The sequence below is a fragment of the Rhincodon typus genome, chromosome 11, assembly GCF_021869965.1.
Source record: "Rhincodon typus isolate 14 chromosome 11, sRhiTyp1.1, whole genome shotgun sequence".
NCBI lineage: Eukaryota > Metazoa > Chordata > Chondrichthyes > Orectolobiformes > Rhincodontidae > Rhincodon > Rhincodon typus.
The window spans coordinates 72,036,480-72,053,995 of NC_063342.1; the positions used below are offsets into that span (position 1 = coordinate 72,036,480).

The following is a 17,516-nucleotide window of genomic DNA, read 5'->3' on the forward strand; positions in this document are numbered from 1 at the left end:
CACCTTGTTATCTCAGATTCTCCAGCATCTGCAGTTCCTACTATCTCAGAATGAAAGGTGCTTGTGTACACTCAAGTGCTGCATCGAAGGACAGAATTCTATTGGCAGCGGTTTGGGGATGTGCCATGATGATGCTGAAAGGGTGCCAACATTCATGGATATGGGACCAGTAGGTGGTTGGCACCCCGAGATGCTGGGTACTGTTATCCAGGGTAGAGGAAGGTGCAGCTGGAGACACTGGGTACCTGCTCTGTTTGTTCCGCTTGGGAACTGTCACCGTCTAGTTTCTCTCCTCGGCAGGTGGGAGAATGGGAAATTGCATCGAAATGAAGTGAGACTGGATACGAACGAGAGGTCGACGTGTGCAAACAGGCCCCTCACCAGCGAGCTCCCCATCTCGCCGTGCAGACCTGGGTGGCAGAATTGAACTTGGTTTCTCCTCAATGCCAAGAATCTGAATTTTCACCCTCTTTTCTCAACAGACCTATCGTCGCACAGGCGAAGCTGGGAAAATTCCACCCAAATGCTTACCTGAAGTAAAGGTGTCTGTCTCCAGCCTTGCGGTGGGGGGGGAGGGGTCACATGACTATGGCAGACAAGGAAGGCCATTTGTACATGATTGCATTTCAATCCAAATGATTTTCCTCTGTTCTTTCACCACACACAGGCACAATTAAGAAGATTGCACATTAGGCTGTCGCTGCATTTTTGAATGCTTACTCAACTCTTAATCTTGTCAGCCTTTGGCCTTGTTCTACAAAGCTTCCCTTATAGTCCAGTAAATGTCAAGGCGGTGCTCTTATTATTTTAAGAGCTGCGTTGTTTTCAGAGCTGACTCTGGTAACGAGCCAAGAAGCAGGATTAAACTGTACAGCTAATTGCTGTGTGCAGTGCAGCAGAAGTATGTTCAAAGCAGGAAGCATTCACTGTTGTGTCCAACTGCAAGTTACAGTCGGAACTGTGAAATAAACCTGAATGACAGTTTCAAGTAAACTAAGTCCACGGCACTTCATCTGTGTTTGCACATGACAGAGGCAAGAATGTTTCCGATCTGTATTTGCTGAACCTCTAACAATGCTGGGGGGAGAAAAAAAAAAGGAATGCATTGTAAATCTTCCAGCATTCACCTCATCCCCAGATGGAAACAAAAAACCCCTCTGGATGTTTCCCCTGCTCATGGAAGCATGAGGAAACGCAGCAGTGGAAACTGGTGCGTTACAACATGGTATTTCATCAGTATTGCACCAAGGAATGTCATTTGCAAGAGATGAAATAGCGTGGAGGTTGAAACAACTGCACAGAGGCTGGTGTCCCGTCACCACGTTACCCTTTATTTACACATGCACTGTACATGGGCTCTGACCAGCCAACTCGGAACTGGGCCCGAGGGTGAGGAGTCTCTCTGAATCCCCTGTTTGTGCCTGTCAGCCGGGACTCCCTGATCGGCCCAGGTTAACAGCCCCAGCCAAATATCTCATTGTCCGCCTGGCCCTCGTTGGCAATCACTACATCACTCCTTCACGAAGTCTGGGGGTGCAGGCCTCTTCTTTCTCTTGTAGCTTCTCCTGGGCCCAGGTTGGGTTCCTCCGACTCTGACCAGGACACGGGTGGCACGTATCAGACCATATGCTATCTCTTGCGCCCCAAGTGTCTCGGGAGAGTTTCCTCCTCTTCTTCCAATGATAACCGTATCAAGGCTGCATCTATCTTGGACTCTGAGGCTTGCTTGACACTAGACAGAGGGGGAGAATGTATTGTTTCCAACAGGCCTTCAGGCTGTTCTGAGGGGCCAGGTATGTTTTGCTCCTGCCCTGTTAGTGAGGTAACAGCTTTCAGTGATCCACGTGTTTGTTCAGGACTGTATCACCTACCCGAACTTTGTAAGTCACACGTCAGTCTCTCCTCATACCCGTACTCCGCTATTTCCATGGTTGCAGCACCAAACTTCATCCCCTGAATTAACTTGTCTCTCTCGCTTGGAGACTGCGTATATAGCCAACAGAAGACAGAGAGAGAGAGAGAGAGGCCATTTAGCTCTTTATGCCTGCACCAACTCTCTGAAAGGGCTCTCCCTAAAACAAGCTCAGCTAAAATTCCACTCACTAGCACAACTTTACATTTATAGTGCAGGTGGTGATAGTTCCTATTTCTCTGATGATTTTGCTAAATCGATTTATTTACACTGTGTGAATGGAGTAATAAGTAGAATTGCCGAGGCGGGTAGGTTGAGAGCAAGGAAGTGTACAAACATGAGTAACCCAGTTGAGCCCTTGAATCTGTTGCAGCGTTCAAGGATCTTGAGGTCATGATGGACATGTATTTTAATCCCATTTACTCACTGTGGTTCCACACCCTTTGACACTCCTGCCTATTAAACTCAGAGTTAAAGGTCTGGATTGAACTCTGAGTCCCAACAGATTTTGAAGTGAAAACAATTTGAAGGAGTGCCTCCTGACATCAAATTACAGCTCAAATGTTTAGGTTATTCCCTCCCCCCACCACATGTCCCCCTCCCCTCCCACCTTGTTCTGAACTACCGTGGAAAATACTTCCTGTTTATCTACTCTAAGAACAAATCATCAGCCTAAACGCCTCAATTAAATCACCATTTAACCAGCCACACTCACCCAGACAGTGCAATTTTTCTCACGGCTTAACCCTTTCGGCTCCAGCATCAGTCTGCTCAATCTCCATTGCATCCTCTCCAATCAAATGTATTCCTCCAGGGATTCTGTACCAAAACTAAACAACGTATTTTGCCTAACGAGAAATTTGGACAAAGGTAACATAACTTTCGCCCCTTTTGTGTCCCTTTGTGTTTGACATAAAGGTTTAAGTTCGTTTTTCTTCCTCAATTAATATTGCTAATTATGTATTGGCACACACTTCGGCGATGCTGTTAATTAAAATGTGTCTTCCTCGTCATCAACTATTTAGAAAAAGCTGGGAAGAAAAGCTAGAAAAGCTGGGCAAAAGCTGGGAAATGGGATTACAATAGTTCTGAGGAAGGGTCACCGGACCCGAAACGTTAACTCTGATCTTTCCTTCACAGATGCTACCAGAACTGCTGAGCTTTTCCAGCAACTTCTGTTTCGTTACAATAGTTTGATGGTTGTTTTTGACTGGTGCAGGCTGAAGGGCTTTTTCTGAGTTGTAGATCTCTATGATTCTAAGGCCTTACCCATTCCTAACCACCGTGCCACCCTGGTTTTAAGCACAGCTGTCAAACGTAGGGCTGGCTAGGCCCTAAACTTTGGAATTCCCTCCCTAAACTGTTGTGAATGTGAAGGTGTTGGCTCCTATCAGGTCTAAATTGCATTTTTTCAGCACCTATTTGGGATTAATTAGGGTCTCAAGATATCACCCCAAATTGAACAGCCCTCCCATCTCCATTTCTGGCAGATTGCTTCCCCTTTCATTCTGTTTCTTTTTCTTGCAGACATAACAGAAATGCCAATTTCCAATTTATCTGATGACTCTTCCTTCACAATGGCAGCCCCGATACAGTAGGCCCATGCGCAACAGGCCAGCCGCATTATTTTATCGTGTCTCTCCTTCTCGGTTTTGATTTACTTACCCCCTGGAGGCTGTGGAGAGAGAGCAACAGTGGCGATGGCATCATGAGGAGCATGGCAAGAAGTTCTGGATCCTGAGTGGTGTTGGATGGAGGTTCCTTGTGTGTGGAAGAGGCTGTAGGCCCGGAGCAGTGTCGGATGGAGGTTCCCCGTGTATGGAAGAGGCTTTAGGCCCAGAGCAGCGTCGGATGGAGGTTCCCCGTGTGTGGAGGTGGTTGTAGGCCCGGAGCAGTGTCGGATGGAGGTTCCCCATGTGTGGAAGAGGCTGTAGGCCTGGAGCAGTGTCGGATGGATGTTCCCCATGTGTGGAAGAGACTGTAGGCCCAGAGCGGTGTTGGATGGAGGTTCCTTGTGTGTGGAAGAGGCTGTAGACCCGGAGCAGTGTCGGAAGTAGGTTCCTCGTGTGTGGAAGTGTCTGTAGGCTTGGAACAGTGTCGGATGGAGGTCCCCCATATGCGGAAGCAACTGTAGGCCCGGAGCGGTGTCAGATGGAGGTTCCTCGTGTGTGGAAGAGGCTGTAGGCCTGGAGCAGTGTTGGATGGAGGTCCTCCGAGTGTGGAAGAGACTGAGGGCCCGGAACGGTGTCGGAAGTAGGTTCCTCGTGTGTGGAAGTGTCTGTAGGCTTGGAGCAGCGTCGGATGGAGGTCCCCCATGTGCAGAAGCAACTGTAGGCCCGGAGCGGTGTCAGATGGAGGTTCCTCGTGTGCGGAAGAGGCTGTAGGCTTGGAGCGGTGTCGGATAAAGGTCCCAGGCGTGGAAGTGGCTGTAGGCCCGGAGCGGTGTCGGATGGAGGTTCCCTGTGTGTGGAAGAGACTGTAGGCCCGGAGCGGTGTCGGATGGAGGTCCCCCGTGTGTGGAAGAGGCTGTAGGCCCGGAGGGGTGTCGGATGGAGGTTCCTCGTGTGTGGAAGTGGCTGTAGGCCTGAGCCCAACATGGTTAGAGTGAATCCAAAGTGTCAGTCCCTTGGCATCTGCGGCAACGAGAGCAGGAAGCCCGGGATCTCCCGGAGAGCGGGCCGAAGTGTAGGAGATCGAGGCCTTGCACTTAAGAAAGAACTTTTACCTTTATTCCTTCATTTATCCACTTAAGACTAGGAAGGACTGTAATGTCATCTTTTAACTTTATTTCTTTATTTTTCTACTTGTACTAAGAACAATGGTGATGCTTTACTTTAAACTTTGTTTCTCTATGTTACTATGTGTACCTAAGGTTTGTAACTGTGGGCCTAAGATGTGTGGCGACATTGTACATTTGGCACTGCCCTCCTGTACTTGAGGACATAAAGCTTAAATCAAATTGGCTCAAACTAAATCAAATCAAATTAACGTGCGAATTGTGCCTCTCCTTCCAGCTGTTCTATCAACCTCACTGTGTAAATAGAAACTCAGGACATTAGTGACTGAAATTGAAAGGATAGTGACTTGACAGGGTAATAAAGCTTTTGACCTGTTTGTTGTCCTTTTTAGTGTCTCTGATGTGCACATATGCCAAGAAACGAGCAGGATCTCATTCTACTTTGTGGTGACAAATGAAACCTTACAACCAGTGTCCAAGTCTGATGTGGAAAAGGCAATCAGGTACGATTTAAATTGCGAAGCAGGGATTGACGCGGAGAGATCTCCATCTGGTTATGCCTGCGGCTGACGTTGCTCTTTAAACATTTCAGAATGGTCAGATCTCGGTTCAACAACGCCTTTTCCCTGGACGACGAGACGTTGGAATTTATCGGCATCGAACCCACCTTTGCCCCAGTCGCTGAGCCATCAGTCAAAGTCTGGCTGATTGTGTTTGGTGTCGTCATGGGCTTGGTTATTGTCGCTTTGATTGTGAATATCATCACCGGTTACCGGGACAGAAAGAAGTAAGTGTTGCCAGTGCCTCCTTTTCTCCTGCTTTCCCTTTCCAGGGTGAAATAGCTGACTTGCAAGAACGGATAGGCGTTATACTAGGGGTGGGATGTGAATCCGCTCAGTAACATTTCACTAAAATGGGTAAATGGCTCCCATTGACACTGTGTGACCATTCTGTGAATCTGCAAACACCATTTGTCACTGGGGTGACCCTGTCCCTGAGGGTATCTAACTCTTCTACATCACATCGCCATTGGCACAGCTGGACAAAGGGGCTATTTTGGGGTGGCACGGTGGCTCAGTGGCTCAGTGGTTAGCACTGCTGCCTCACGGTGCTAGGGATCCAGGTTTGATTCCAGCCTCGGGCAACTGTCTGTGTGGAGTTTGCACATTCTCCCCATGTCTGCATGGGTTTCCTCCCATAGTCCAAAGATGTGCAGGTTAGGATGGATTGGCCATGTTAAATTGCCCCATGGTGTTCAGGGATGTGCAGGCTAGGTGGGTTAGCCGTGGCAGATGCAGGGTTACAGGGATAAGGTAGTGGAGTGAGTCTGGGTGGGAGGTTCTTTGAAGGTTTGGTGTGGACTAGATGGGCCAAAAGTCCTGTTTCCATACTGTAGGGATTCTATGATTTCTTGAAGAGAATTTTACACTACCTGGACATTTCAGAGGAACTGGTTCAAATTCAAAGGATTGAAGGGGTCCTGAACTGAATGCTGCATGTGGAAAGAACTCATTGCTATGTTCAGACATGAGCTTTATATTTCGCTTTCAGCACAGAAACGTACGTGTCCCAAGCCTTGCACATCACTTAGCTCCCAGTTCTACTCTTTCAAAATGAGCATGTGTGGTTTGAGGGGCGGGGGGGGGGGGGGGGGGAGTCTGGGAATTCTGGACAATGCTTTTTTTTTGCTTTTATTTATTTATGAGGTGAGGACATTGCTGGCCAGGCAGCATTTATTGCCCATCTCTAAATGCTCAGAGTCAACCCCATTGCTGTGGGTCTGGAGTCACATGTAGGCCAGACCAGGTAAGGATGGCAGTTTCCTTCCCTAAAGGACATTAGTGAACCAGATGGACTTTTCTGACAATTGACAATGGATTCATGGCCATCATTAGACTCTTAATTGAGTTTTTGTTTTAATACTTGAATTCAAATTCACCCATCTGCCAATTCACTCGATTGTTTCACCTGACTGTTCTCTAAGCGTTGGCTGGAAAGTCAACAGTCCCCATTTTTCAATCTTCAAATGATCTGAAATGAAATGGAACATGTTGAGTGGGAGAGTGATGGAAAACTTGTTCAGAAATAGTGACCAGGCGCATCTGGGACTACAGCATGGGAATTATCTAAATGTCTGTGTTGCTCATTGTCAGATGTCATTGTCTGAAAATAATGATAGGGTTAGGTTGCTCCATCCTGGCGAGGACAGGAAGTTGGCTTCCTTGTTTCCAACACCCTCCTGGTCGATTGCAATAAATATTTCTAATTTTTCTAGCACAGGGTTAACGTCACAAGCCAACTTAAAAATGTTGTTAACTGGATCAAAACGAAGGAGACAATTTTAAAGGTTTCTTGAGTAAGAGGAATTTTATTACATACTAACCCAAAAAACAAGGCATTAAATGCACACACACACAAACACAGGTAGTAAGCGTAACAGGGGAGGGGTGGTACAGTCAAGGGGATGAATGCTACACAGTTTAAACATCCTTAGATTTCTGGAGGCATCAGTGTTTTAACCTGAGACCATGGTTGACTACTTGTTGCCTGGTATCCTCAGCAGTGACAAAGCTTTGAGGTCTTGGTAACTGCTTATTTCCCCGATTCACCAGGCACTGTTTAAACTGAGAAACATAGAAAATAGGTGCGGGAGTAGGTTATTCAGCCCTATGAGCCTGCACTACCATTCAATATGATCATGGCTAATCATTTTGAGAGAGATTAGCAGGAGAAAGAGACAGTCTTCCAGTTCTTGATGACAAGTCCATTTTCTTTTTCTCTGCTCTGCTGCTCTGGTGTACATTTCTGAGTATGGTTTCATTGTCTTTTCAAGCTGCCAATGTGCTTCTGCTCTAGACTGAGCCTATGGGATTGAAAAAAGGATAGAGTTCTTATTTATTGAAGCTTAGGATGTGATTATCTACATAGCCCATGTCAAAATATCAGGGAGAATGTCAATATTGAGGTACAAAACCAGGAATTGAGCAACCTGTCCCTTGCTGGGTGACCTATAATTGTCCGTTTTCAGCAGTTAGAAATTGGCAATAAACGCTGGCCGAGATACCAAGTCAACAAAATGTGAACAAATAAAATAAAAGAGTGCTGGGAGTGGCGATTTGGTCAAGATGCCTTTCACCCTTTACACTGTGTGTATGATGCTTTGCACCAGGAGTGAAACTTTATCCTTCTATCACTGGACTATCACTGGTACAAATCACCCGAAATTGGGCTCAATGGTGGTAAGCCTGATGAATGCTTTCCCGTCTGGTAAAAAAATGGGAATTGCAAGTCTGAGTTCAGGAACCTCAGCCTTCGTAGCGAAAAGAGGAATGTTCTTGCACGTGGGTGTCCGTGCTATGACAGTGTTGTTATAACGTGCTGACTCTTCGATTAGTGCTAATGTTATTTGTCAACAGATTAATCCCAGCAGTCATAAACCTTTGCCTGTTGTTGCCAATGATATTATGCACTTATCTGTTTTTAAACTTTGGAGTGTGTTGCAAGTCTTGTTACCGTAGCAATATTGTTCCTGTACAGAATGTTCTAGCTCAGACTGACAGGATAAAAGTCTTTCCTGGTATTAAAGTTTCTGAGCTTTGCTGACCTTTGACCTTGTGGTACAAACTGCCCCAAATGGAGCACCAATTAAAGGTTTAATTTGATGGTTGCAGATCTTTGCTTTGTTCTACATTGTAAAACTGACAGAAACTTTTTATTTATATGGTGCCTTACATATAATAAAAATGTCACAGGGAATTTTCTGTGATGTTACTGAGCAAACTTGTGCATCAAGCCAGTATTTAGGCAAATGGCCAAATATTTGTCAAGAGGTTAGCTTTGAGGAGAGTCTTAAAGGAGCAAAGTGAAATCAAGAGGGTGAGAAGTTCCAGGATTTGGGGCCTAGACTACTGAAGGCTCGTCTGTAGTATGGGACCAACTAAAACTGGGATATGCCAGAATTAGAGGGACAAAGATATATCCGAAAGTTATGGGGGTGTTACAGGAAATTACAAAGAGGAAGAGTTACAGCAGGGAATTGTAAACAAGGATGAACGTTTCAAAATCAAAGTGTTATCTGTCTGAGTGCCAATGTGAGAGAAGAGATGGTCAATAAGTGGGACTTTAGTACCACTAAGGACAGGGGCATCAAGCTTTAGGTATCCTCAAGTTTACAGAAAGTAGAAATGAAGACAGCACTTTTGAGCAACGTAGTCCAGGGGCAAACAAGGCGTGGGTAAGGAGCTCCTCAGTAGATTGGCTGAAGTGCGGAGCAAACAGGGAGCAAAGGGGTGTGTGGATTGTGAATTGGCAGACTTGCGATGGCATGGGGTATGTGATGGAGGCCAGCTCACTTTGAAATCTCTCCCAGTTGTGGTCAATCAAAGAGAGATGTGAACGCGGCCACTTTCACTATGACCCAAACCATGGCCGCCCCCAAAGAGCTGCCACCGTGACTAGCATGAGAAATGGAATATGGCGAGTTTTGGCACACAGTCCCTTTGGTCAGATTGTGCTCGGTTTTAACGCAGAAAGGCGAAATTGGAAAATGTGACATTTTCCGACATTCCCATCCCTCAGCAGCGGGAGTACAAAACTTCAGGAAAAGGCTGACACGATAAAAGCACAGTGTGGCAGACTTAGGTGAACTGGATGTTAGGAATTATGTAAAACAAAAGAGTGCAGAAAGGGCATTCACTTTTTGTCGGAATTTACAAATTCTCTACATTGGCAAACTGTCATGAATTGTAGAATCCCTACAGATTGGCTGCAGGCCATTTGGTCCATCAGGTCCATGCCGACCCTCCGAAGTGCATCCACCCAGACTTACACCCCCTACCCCATCCTTATAACCCTGCATTTCCCATAGCTTTGGATCAGAAACTGGCTAGCTGTAAGTTTGGATCAGAAATTGGCTAGCTGTAAGAAGACAGAGGGTGGTGGTTGATGGGAAATGTTCATCCTGGAGTTCAGTCACTAGTGGTGTACCTCAAGGATCTGTTTTGGGGCCACTGCTGTTTGTCATTTTTATAAATGACCTGGATGAGGGCGTAGAAGGATGGGTTAGTAAATTTGCGGATGACAGCAAAGTCGGTGGAGTTGTGGATAGTGCGGAAGGATGTTGTAGGTTACAGAGGGACATAGATAAGCTGCAGAGCTGAGCTGAGAGGTGGCAAATGGACTTTAATGCAGAAAAGTGTGAGGTGATTCACTTTAGAAGGAGTAACAGGAATACAGAGTACTGGGCTAATGGTAAGATTCTTGGTAGTGTGGATGAGCAGAGAGATCTCGGTGTCCATGTGCATAGATCACTGAAAGTTGCCACCCAGGTTGATAGCGTTGTTAAGAAGGCGTACGGTGTGTTAGGTTTTATTGGTAGAGGGATTGAGTTTTGGAGCCATGAGGTCATGTTGCAGCTGTACAAAACTCTGGTGCGGCCGCACTTGGAGTATTGCGTACAGTTCTGGTCACCGCATTATAGGAAGGATGTGGAAGCATTGGAAAGGGTGCAGAGGAGATTTACCAGGATGTTGCCTGGTATGAAGGGAAGGTCTTATGAGGAAAGGCTGAGGGACTTCAGGCTGGTTTTGTTAGAGAGAAGAAGGTTAAGAGGTGACTTAATAGAGACATACAAGATGATCAGAGGATTAGATAGGGTGGACAGTGGGAGCCTTTTTCCTAGGATGGTGATGGCTAGCACGAGGGGACATAGCTTTAAACTGAGGGGTGATAGATATAGGACAGATGTCAGAGGTAGGTTCTTTACTCAGAGAGTAGTAAGGGCGTGGAATGCCCTGCCTGCAAAAATAGTAGACTCGCCAACTTTAAGGGCATTTAAATGGTCATTGGATAAACATATAATAATGGAATAGTTTAGGTTAGATGGGCTTCAGATTGGTTTCACAGGTCGGCGCAACATCGAGGGCCGAAGGGCCTGTACTGCGCTGTAATGTTCTATGTTCATGCACTTAGCCTGCACATCCCCAGACATCATGGGGCAATTTAACATGGCCAAAGCACCTAGCCTGCACATCTTTGGATTGTGGGAGGAAACCGGAGCACCCAGAGGAAACCCACGCAGACACGGGGAGAACGTGCAAACTCCACACAGACAGTTGCCTGAGGGTGGAATCGAACGCGGGTCCCTGGTGCAGTGAGACAGCAGTGCTAACCACTGAGCCACTGCGAAATCAACATAAACTTTTGCAAAGAGTGGAAAAGAGAAAAAAAAATGCGAGGTTCTCCTTGGTCCTTAATGGTGATCAAATCAAACCCCAATTATGTCCCAGATGATGCTTTGATGTCTTTAGCTCAGCAATGTAGGAGCTCTGACAATCTCTCCAGTGTTTGCAATGAAGTGCTGGTGCCAGTGCTCAAACCTGTGATGTGTTTTTATTGTGGTTTGCCCTGTGGGTTTATAGGTTGTAAACAGCTGAACGATGATAACCATGTGAATAACAAGGTGTAGAGCTGGATGAACAGCAGGCCCAGCAGCATCAGAGGAGCAGGATGGCTGACGTTTCGGGCCTAGACCCTTCTTCAGAAATAACCATGTGGATACCAGCTTTTATAGGATGTTCAGGCTGTGGGTCGAGAGCCCAAAAACAGGCAGACGGGTTTAAATCCACTGCCCAGTTCTGGTTACCAAAAACATGAAAGCAATGCACAGCGATCCCTACAAAGGATCAACCCCTCTGTGAGATGGCAGTGCTGGCTTCTGTTAAATAACTTGGCAGGTTTGCTGCTATTGTCACTGTCTTTACAACCCCAATTGATGCAGTGATCGAAAAGAAGGCCATTCAGCCCTTCAAGCTGATGGTGCGGGATGGTGATTTAGAAGAATGCGTTTCTCCCCAGTCTTCCAGTTTGGATGCAAATCGCCTGACTTTAAAAAGGTTGTCCCACTCCTGACATTCTCCTTGTGCTCACTTTGGCAGCACGTATACTAAAATCGAAATGATACAGAGAAGATTAGCATGGCTCCGGCGCAAGGATGACACACAAATTCGTGAAGTGTTCCATATTTTTGGTTAGCACTGCTGCTTCTCAGCACTAGGGACCTGGGTTCGATTCCACACATGGGCGATTGTCTGCGTGGAGTTTGCACGTTCTCCCCGTGTCTGCGTGGGTTTCCTTCGGGTGCTCCAGTTTCCTCCCACAGTCCAAAGATGTGTAGGCTAGGTGAATTGGCCATGCTAAATTGCCCATAGTGTTCAGGGATGTGTAGATTAGGTGGGTTATAGGAGGATGGGGCCGTGTAGGATGTCTGAGTGTCAGTGTGGACTTGTTGGGCCGAAGGGCCTGTTTCCACATGGTAGGGATTCCATGATTCTACGATCTTCGATGATAAGCATTGATATCACAGTGTGGTCCAGCTTAACAAGTTCTAACGTACATAATGTTTGAAAGGATCAAACAAAGTAACTTTACTGGGTGGGGATAAGGGCATCAAAAAGGGCAGCACAATGGCTCAGTGGTTAGCGCTGCTGCTTTACAGCATCAGGGTCATAGGTTCAATCCCACCCTCAGGCGTGAGTCTCTGTGTGGAGTTTCCACATTCTCCCTGTGTCTGCGTGGGTTTCCTCCAGATTCCTCCCACATTCCAAAGATGTGCAGGTTAGGGTGAGTTGGCTGGGCCATAGTGCCCAGGGATGTGCAGGTTAGGTGGTTTAGCCATGGGCAATGTAGGGTTACAGGGGTTGGTCTGGATGGCACACTCTTTGTAGGATCATTGTGGTAGGGATTCTATATGATGCTCTTAGAGAAACAATCCTTTTGGAGGAGTTGAAGAGTTGAGAACCTCGTGTGGAAGAGCAGAGTGTTAAGACTACAGGATTAGCAGCGAAATGACTGACAATTATGAGTCAGCTCATAAATTGAAGTTTGGCTTCCAGCACCAGTTTCAGTGTGTGAGGGATGGAAATTGGGGAAAAGAGAAATCCTTAGGTGGCAGGGGAAAAGGAGAGCTCATTGAAGATAGTTTACCACAGGGTGACAAGGAGGGGGCAAGAGAAGTGAAAAAGCTCAGGTGTTTTCACTGCAATAAAGTAGGCCACATGAAGTTACAGAGTCGGTGGTTTAAGAGAAGAATGGTGAAGGCGAATGTGGGAAATGGCAATGAGTAGAGGGATATGGGCCAAATGCAGGCAAATGGTTCTAGTTTAGTTTGCGAAACCTGGTTGGCATAGAAGAGTTGGGCCGAAGGGTCTGTCTCTGTGCTGTATGCCTGTAGAGCTCAGTACTGGGCCCTGCTGGGACCTGCAGCCATCTCACAAAGCATGGATTCCAGAGAGGGAGTGGGAGTGGCATGACTCTGAGGGCTCCAGTTGGGAAAGGATCTTATGGAGTGCTGGAAGGTGGTGGATGGTGGGGGAGGGGATTGGGGTGTGGTGTGTACTGGACAGTGGAGGGGAGGCACGATGGGTACATACGCACTTGGCACCGCCAAGGAACATCAGCCCCTTCTCACTTTTATTCAGCAGGGTTGGTGAGAAACGGGGCTTTCCGTGCTGTAATGTGAACACCGCATGCTACTCCAGCCTCCCACAAGGCTGAATTCCCTTATCACTTGTGTCATTCATGTGAATCACTTCTGCAACCTGCCCAAGGTCAGGGCAACCTCCCAAAGACGAAGTGTCCCGAATTGAATGCGGCTGTATAGCTAAGGCGGCAGTGGTGTTTTCTGAAGGTTTAACGTAACCTTGCTGACTTGTACGCTATGACTCTGTTGGTAAAGCCAAATAGTCTCTTTGCTTCAGAGATAGCCCACAACACCGCCCCCCCTCAGTGGTCGAGAACGCCCTCGACCGTGTCTCCCGCATTTCCCGCAACTCATCCCTCACACCAATAAAATCCAAAACAGAATCCCCCTCGTCCTCACATACGCATCATCCTCTAACACTTCTGCCATCTGCAAACCGACCCCACCACCAAAGACATTTTTCCCTCCCCACCCTTATCTGCTTTCCGGAGGGACCACTCTCTCTGTGACTCCCTTGTCCGCTCCACACTCCCCTCCAGCCCCACCACACCTGGCACTTTTCCCTGCAACCGCTACACCTGCCCCTACACCACCTCCCTCACCCCCATCCCAGGCCCCAAGAAGACTTTCCACATCAAGCAGATGTTCACCTGCACATCTGCTAATGTGGTATACTGTATCCGCTGTTCTCGTTGTGGCCTCCTCTATATCGGGGAAACCAAGTAGAGGCTTGGGGACCGCTTTGCAGAACACCTACGCTCGGTTCGTACTAAACAACTGCACCTCCCAGTCACGAACCATTTCAACTCCCCCTCCCATTCCTCAGATGACATGTCCATCCTGGGCCTCCTGCAGTGCCACAACGCTGCTACCCAAAGGTTGCAGGAACAGCAACTCATATTCCGCTTGGGAACCCTGCAGCCCAATGGTATCAATGTGGATTTCACAAGCTTCAAAATCTCCCCTCCCCCTACCACATCCCAAAACCAGCCCAGCTCGTCCCTGCCTCCCTAACCTATCCTTCCTCCCACCTATCCCCTCCTCCCACCCCAAGCCACACCCCCATTTCCTACCTACTAACCTCATCCCGCCCCCTTGACCTGTCCGTCCTCCCTGGACTGACCTATCCCCTCCCTATCTCCCCACCTACACTCACCTTTACTGGCTCCATCTCCGCCCCTTTGACCTGTCTGTCTCCTCTCCACCTATCTTCTCCTCTATCCATCTTCTATCCACCTCCCCCTCTCTCCCTATTTATTTCAGAACCCCCTTCCCCTCCCCCATTTCTGAAGAAGGGTCTAGGCCCAAAACGTCAGCCTTTCTGCTCCTCTGGTTGGCCTTCCTGCTGCTTGGCCTGCTGTGTTCATCCAGCTCTACACCTTGTTATCTCTAGTCTCTTTGCTTTTTCTAATAGACTTTTCAATTGAAGACATTCATGCATGTGCAACCCCATGTCTCTCTGCTCCAGTATCCCATTGAAACCTTTTCCATTGTTTCAACTATTTTGAAATTATGCCCTAAATCTTTGAGTATGGTAAGTCACTTGGTGAAATGACTTTTGAATATCCACCTGTAAAACATCTGCTGAATGGACCTCTCTGACTTCAAATAACGTTGATCTTGCTTCGGGCACCTCTTGTGCAGCCGTAACTTTGTATGCCTCGCTCTGTCTAAGCGCCCTATGATCTGTATGCCCTTGTTTGCTATGATCTGCCTGTACTGCTCACAAAACAAAGCTTTCCACCGTGCTTAGGTACATCTGTCTACAACAAATCAAATTAAATTGAATCTCATCATTTCCACCAAGCCCCTTTGCTTGTTCATCAAGAACTTATTCAAGTTCAAACTCAATATTGACTCACATTTACCTGTCTCTACCAGCTTCTCCATGGTGAACTGGTCTGTAGTTGTTGGGTTTTTCTCTCTACCTCCTTTTTACTCAGAACAGCACAATTTATCAGTCCCCTAGCGCCACTCCCATTTCTAAGAAAGGATAGGAACATTCTGGATGGAGCCTGTGCAATTTTTATCCTTACTTCCCCAGTAATCGAGGATACTTCCCATTCGGATGGGGTGATGTTGCTAGTGTCAGCACTGCCAACCTGTTGAAGTATCTCCCTTTATCTACTGGTATCCTATTCAACATTGTTACAACCTGCTTTTCTTTTGTGAAGGCAGATGGCAAGTTTTAATTTGCCATAGCCTCAGCCCGTACCATCAGCTGCTACGAGAGAATCTCTTTTCCTGGTCCCTGATGGATTTGACACTGTCTTCGATTACTCACTTCCTAATGTCATCCCTCCAACAATCAAACATGTGGCAAACCAAACATTCTCAAGTCTTTCCCAAACACAGGTTGTGATTAAATTCCACTGCATCAATGAAATCGTAAGAGGAACAACATAGAGATTGTAGTGATTGGAAAGAGGTCAGCCAGATAAATACCCAGAGAATATGAGTTCCCTGATTGGAGCTGTTCACCCAAGCCAATCAGGGAGCCCCGGCTGACAGGGAGCATCAGGGATTCTGCTCAGTCTAGGAGACGACACTGAGGGAGCTGGGTCAGTGTCACGTACTATGCATCTATAAATAAAGGGTGATTTGGTGACGGGATACCAGCCTTTACGGAGTTATTTCAGAGATAACTTGCAAATATTGATTTGCAAATAACAAGCTTGGTGCACGCCTGTAAAACTGATGATAAAGAGGCTTGAAATAAGGTTTTGAACCCAGACTTCAGACGTGCCGAAACCAGTTGTCACACCATGTCATATCTCATGGTGACATATCTCATCTCTTGCAGGAAAGCACGAGAGTCTGAAGGGGGCGGTGAAGAAAATGAAGACAAAACTCTCAAAGGCATTGAGAATGGGATTTACTGTAATTCACTAGTTGAGACTCAAGGCCGGAAAAATGAAGCCTTCTGTCAGGATGATGACAAATTAACCAAATTATAAGAGACAACTCTTATTAAAGTCAGTGTAAAGTATCTACGCAGGCTATTCCTGCCTCACTCATCATCACAGGAAATTAGCCTTACTTGTAAGAGTTCTGATTAATAAATACAAATCAGCTCGGTTTTAATTTTTTTTCCTTTCCTGATAATTTATGCTAGCTTGTTTTGGGTTAAATGGACTGCAGAATGATCAAAAGATCAAATAGGCCCCATCGCAGCAACTTTGGAGTCATTGCATTGGATGTGACAGTATGATGCCTGTGTTCACCACCTTTTGAAGTGTCGGTTGTTGTATGGGGAGATGCTGCTGTAGTGAGTGAGGACATCACTGTAACATTGTAAGGATGGACTGAATGATAAAATACTGCTCAAATGAGGAAAGACTTCCACCTCTCTATGACTGCCCTTATCTATTTAAGATATTATATATAGAAACATGGTTTCACTACAGGACCAAATAACTTACAAGTTTGTGAAAACTCATCATTGTAATCATTAATAAACCATACGCAAAAATTTACCTTCCCTAACAAGTACGCAACAGTCTTTATTGTTTTGTCATTCGTCGATGATTTTTAACATTTCATATGTTGACTGGGAACAGGGAATTGGATGGGGGAGGAATTTGTTACATGTGTCCAACTGGGGAAGGAGCCATCCTAGACCTTGGTATTGGGGAATAAGCCCAGCCAGATAATCAAACTTTCAATGGGGGAGCATATTGGGAACAGTGACCATGATTCTGTATGTTTTTAGTTACTTATAGATAAGGATAGTAGCAGTCCTCGGGTGGAGGACTTGGGGAAGGCTAGCTGCCACAATATTAGGCTGGAACTGAGGGATGTAGATTGCATTCAGCTGTTTGAAGGTAAATCCACATCTGGCACGTGGAAATGTCTTCAAGGCTAGTTGAACAGAATTCGGGACCAGCACGTTCCTGCGAACATGAGGGATAAGGATGGCAAGATTCGGGAAACTTGGGTAACAAGAGAAATTTTGAGTGTAGTCAATAGTAAAAAAGAGGCATATATGAGGAAACTGAAGACAGACAGAATCCTGAAAGAATTTAAAGAAAGTAGGAAAAATCTTTGACAAGAAGTTAGGAGAGCTAAAAGAAACCATGAAAAGCCCTTGGCAAAAAGGATTAAGGAAAATCCTAAGGCATTTTCTACATCTGTAGATAGCTAGGGAAAGGGTAGGTCCACTCAAGGACAAAGGAAGGAATTTATGTGCGGAGCCGGAGGAAGTGGGTGAGGTCCTTAATGAACACTTTACATGGCTATTCACAAAGGAGAAGGACATAGTTGATGGTAAGTCTAGAAAGAGGTATGTTGATATTCTGGGGCATGTCATTATAAAAAAAGGAGGAGGTGTTGGTTGTTTTGAAAAGCCTTAAGGTAGACAAGGCTCCAGGACTCAGAGGGATCCATCC

General features: G+C 46.4%; 1 protein-coding gene and 1 non-coding gene across 2 annotated transcripts in view; both read left to right on the forward strand.

Annotated features, from left to right (window-relative positions):
• Positions 1-16,614, forward strand: part of cltrn (collectrin, amino acid transport regulator) — a 32,862-nt gene extending 16,248 nt beyond the window's left edge. Inside the window, exons 4-6 of the mRNA XM_048603002.1 lie at positions 5,042-5,152; positions 5,242-5,436; positions 15,932-16,614. Of these exons, the coding sequence (XP_048458959.1) occupies positions 5,042-5,152; positions 5,242-5,436; positions 15,932-16,085 (460 nt within the window). The 3' untranslated portion in view covers positions 16,086-16,614. The remainder of the gene's footprint in view (positions 1-5,041; positions 5,153-5,241; positions 5,437-15,931) is intronic.
• Positions 11,569-11,675, forward strand: LOC125484481. The gene has a single exon (XR_007263325.1). It is a non-coding gene; the product is annotated as a U6 spliceosomal RNA (small nuclear RNA).
• Positions 16,615-17,516: the final 902 nt, after the last annotated feature.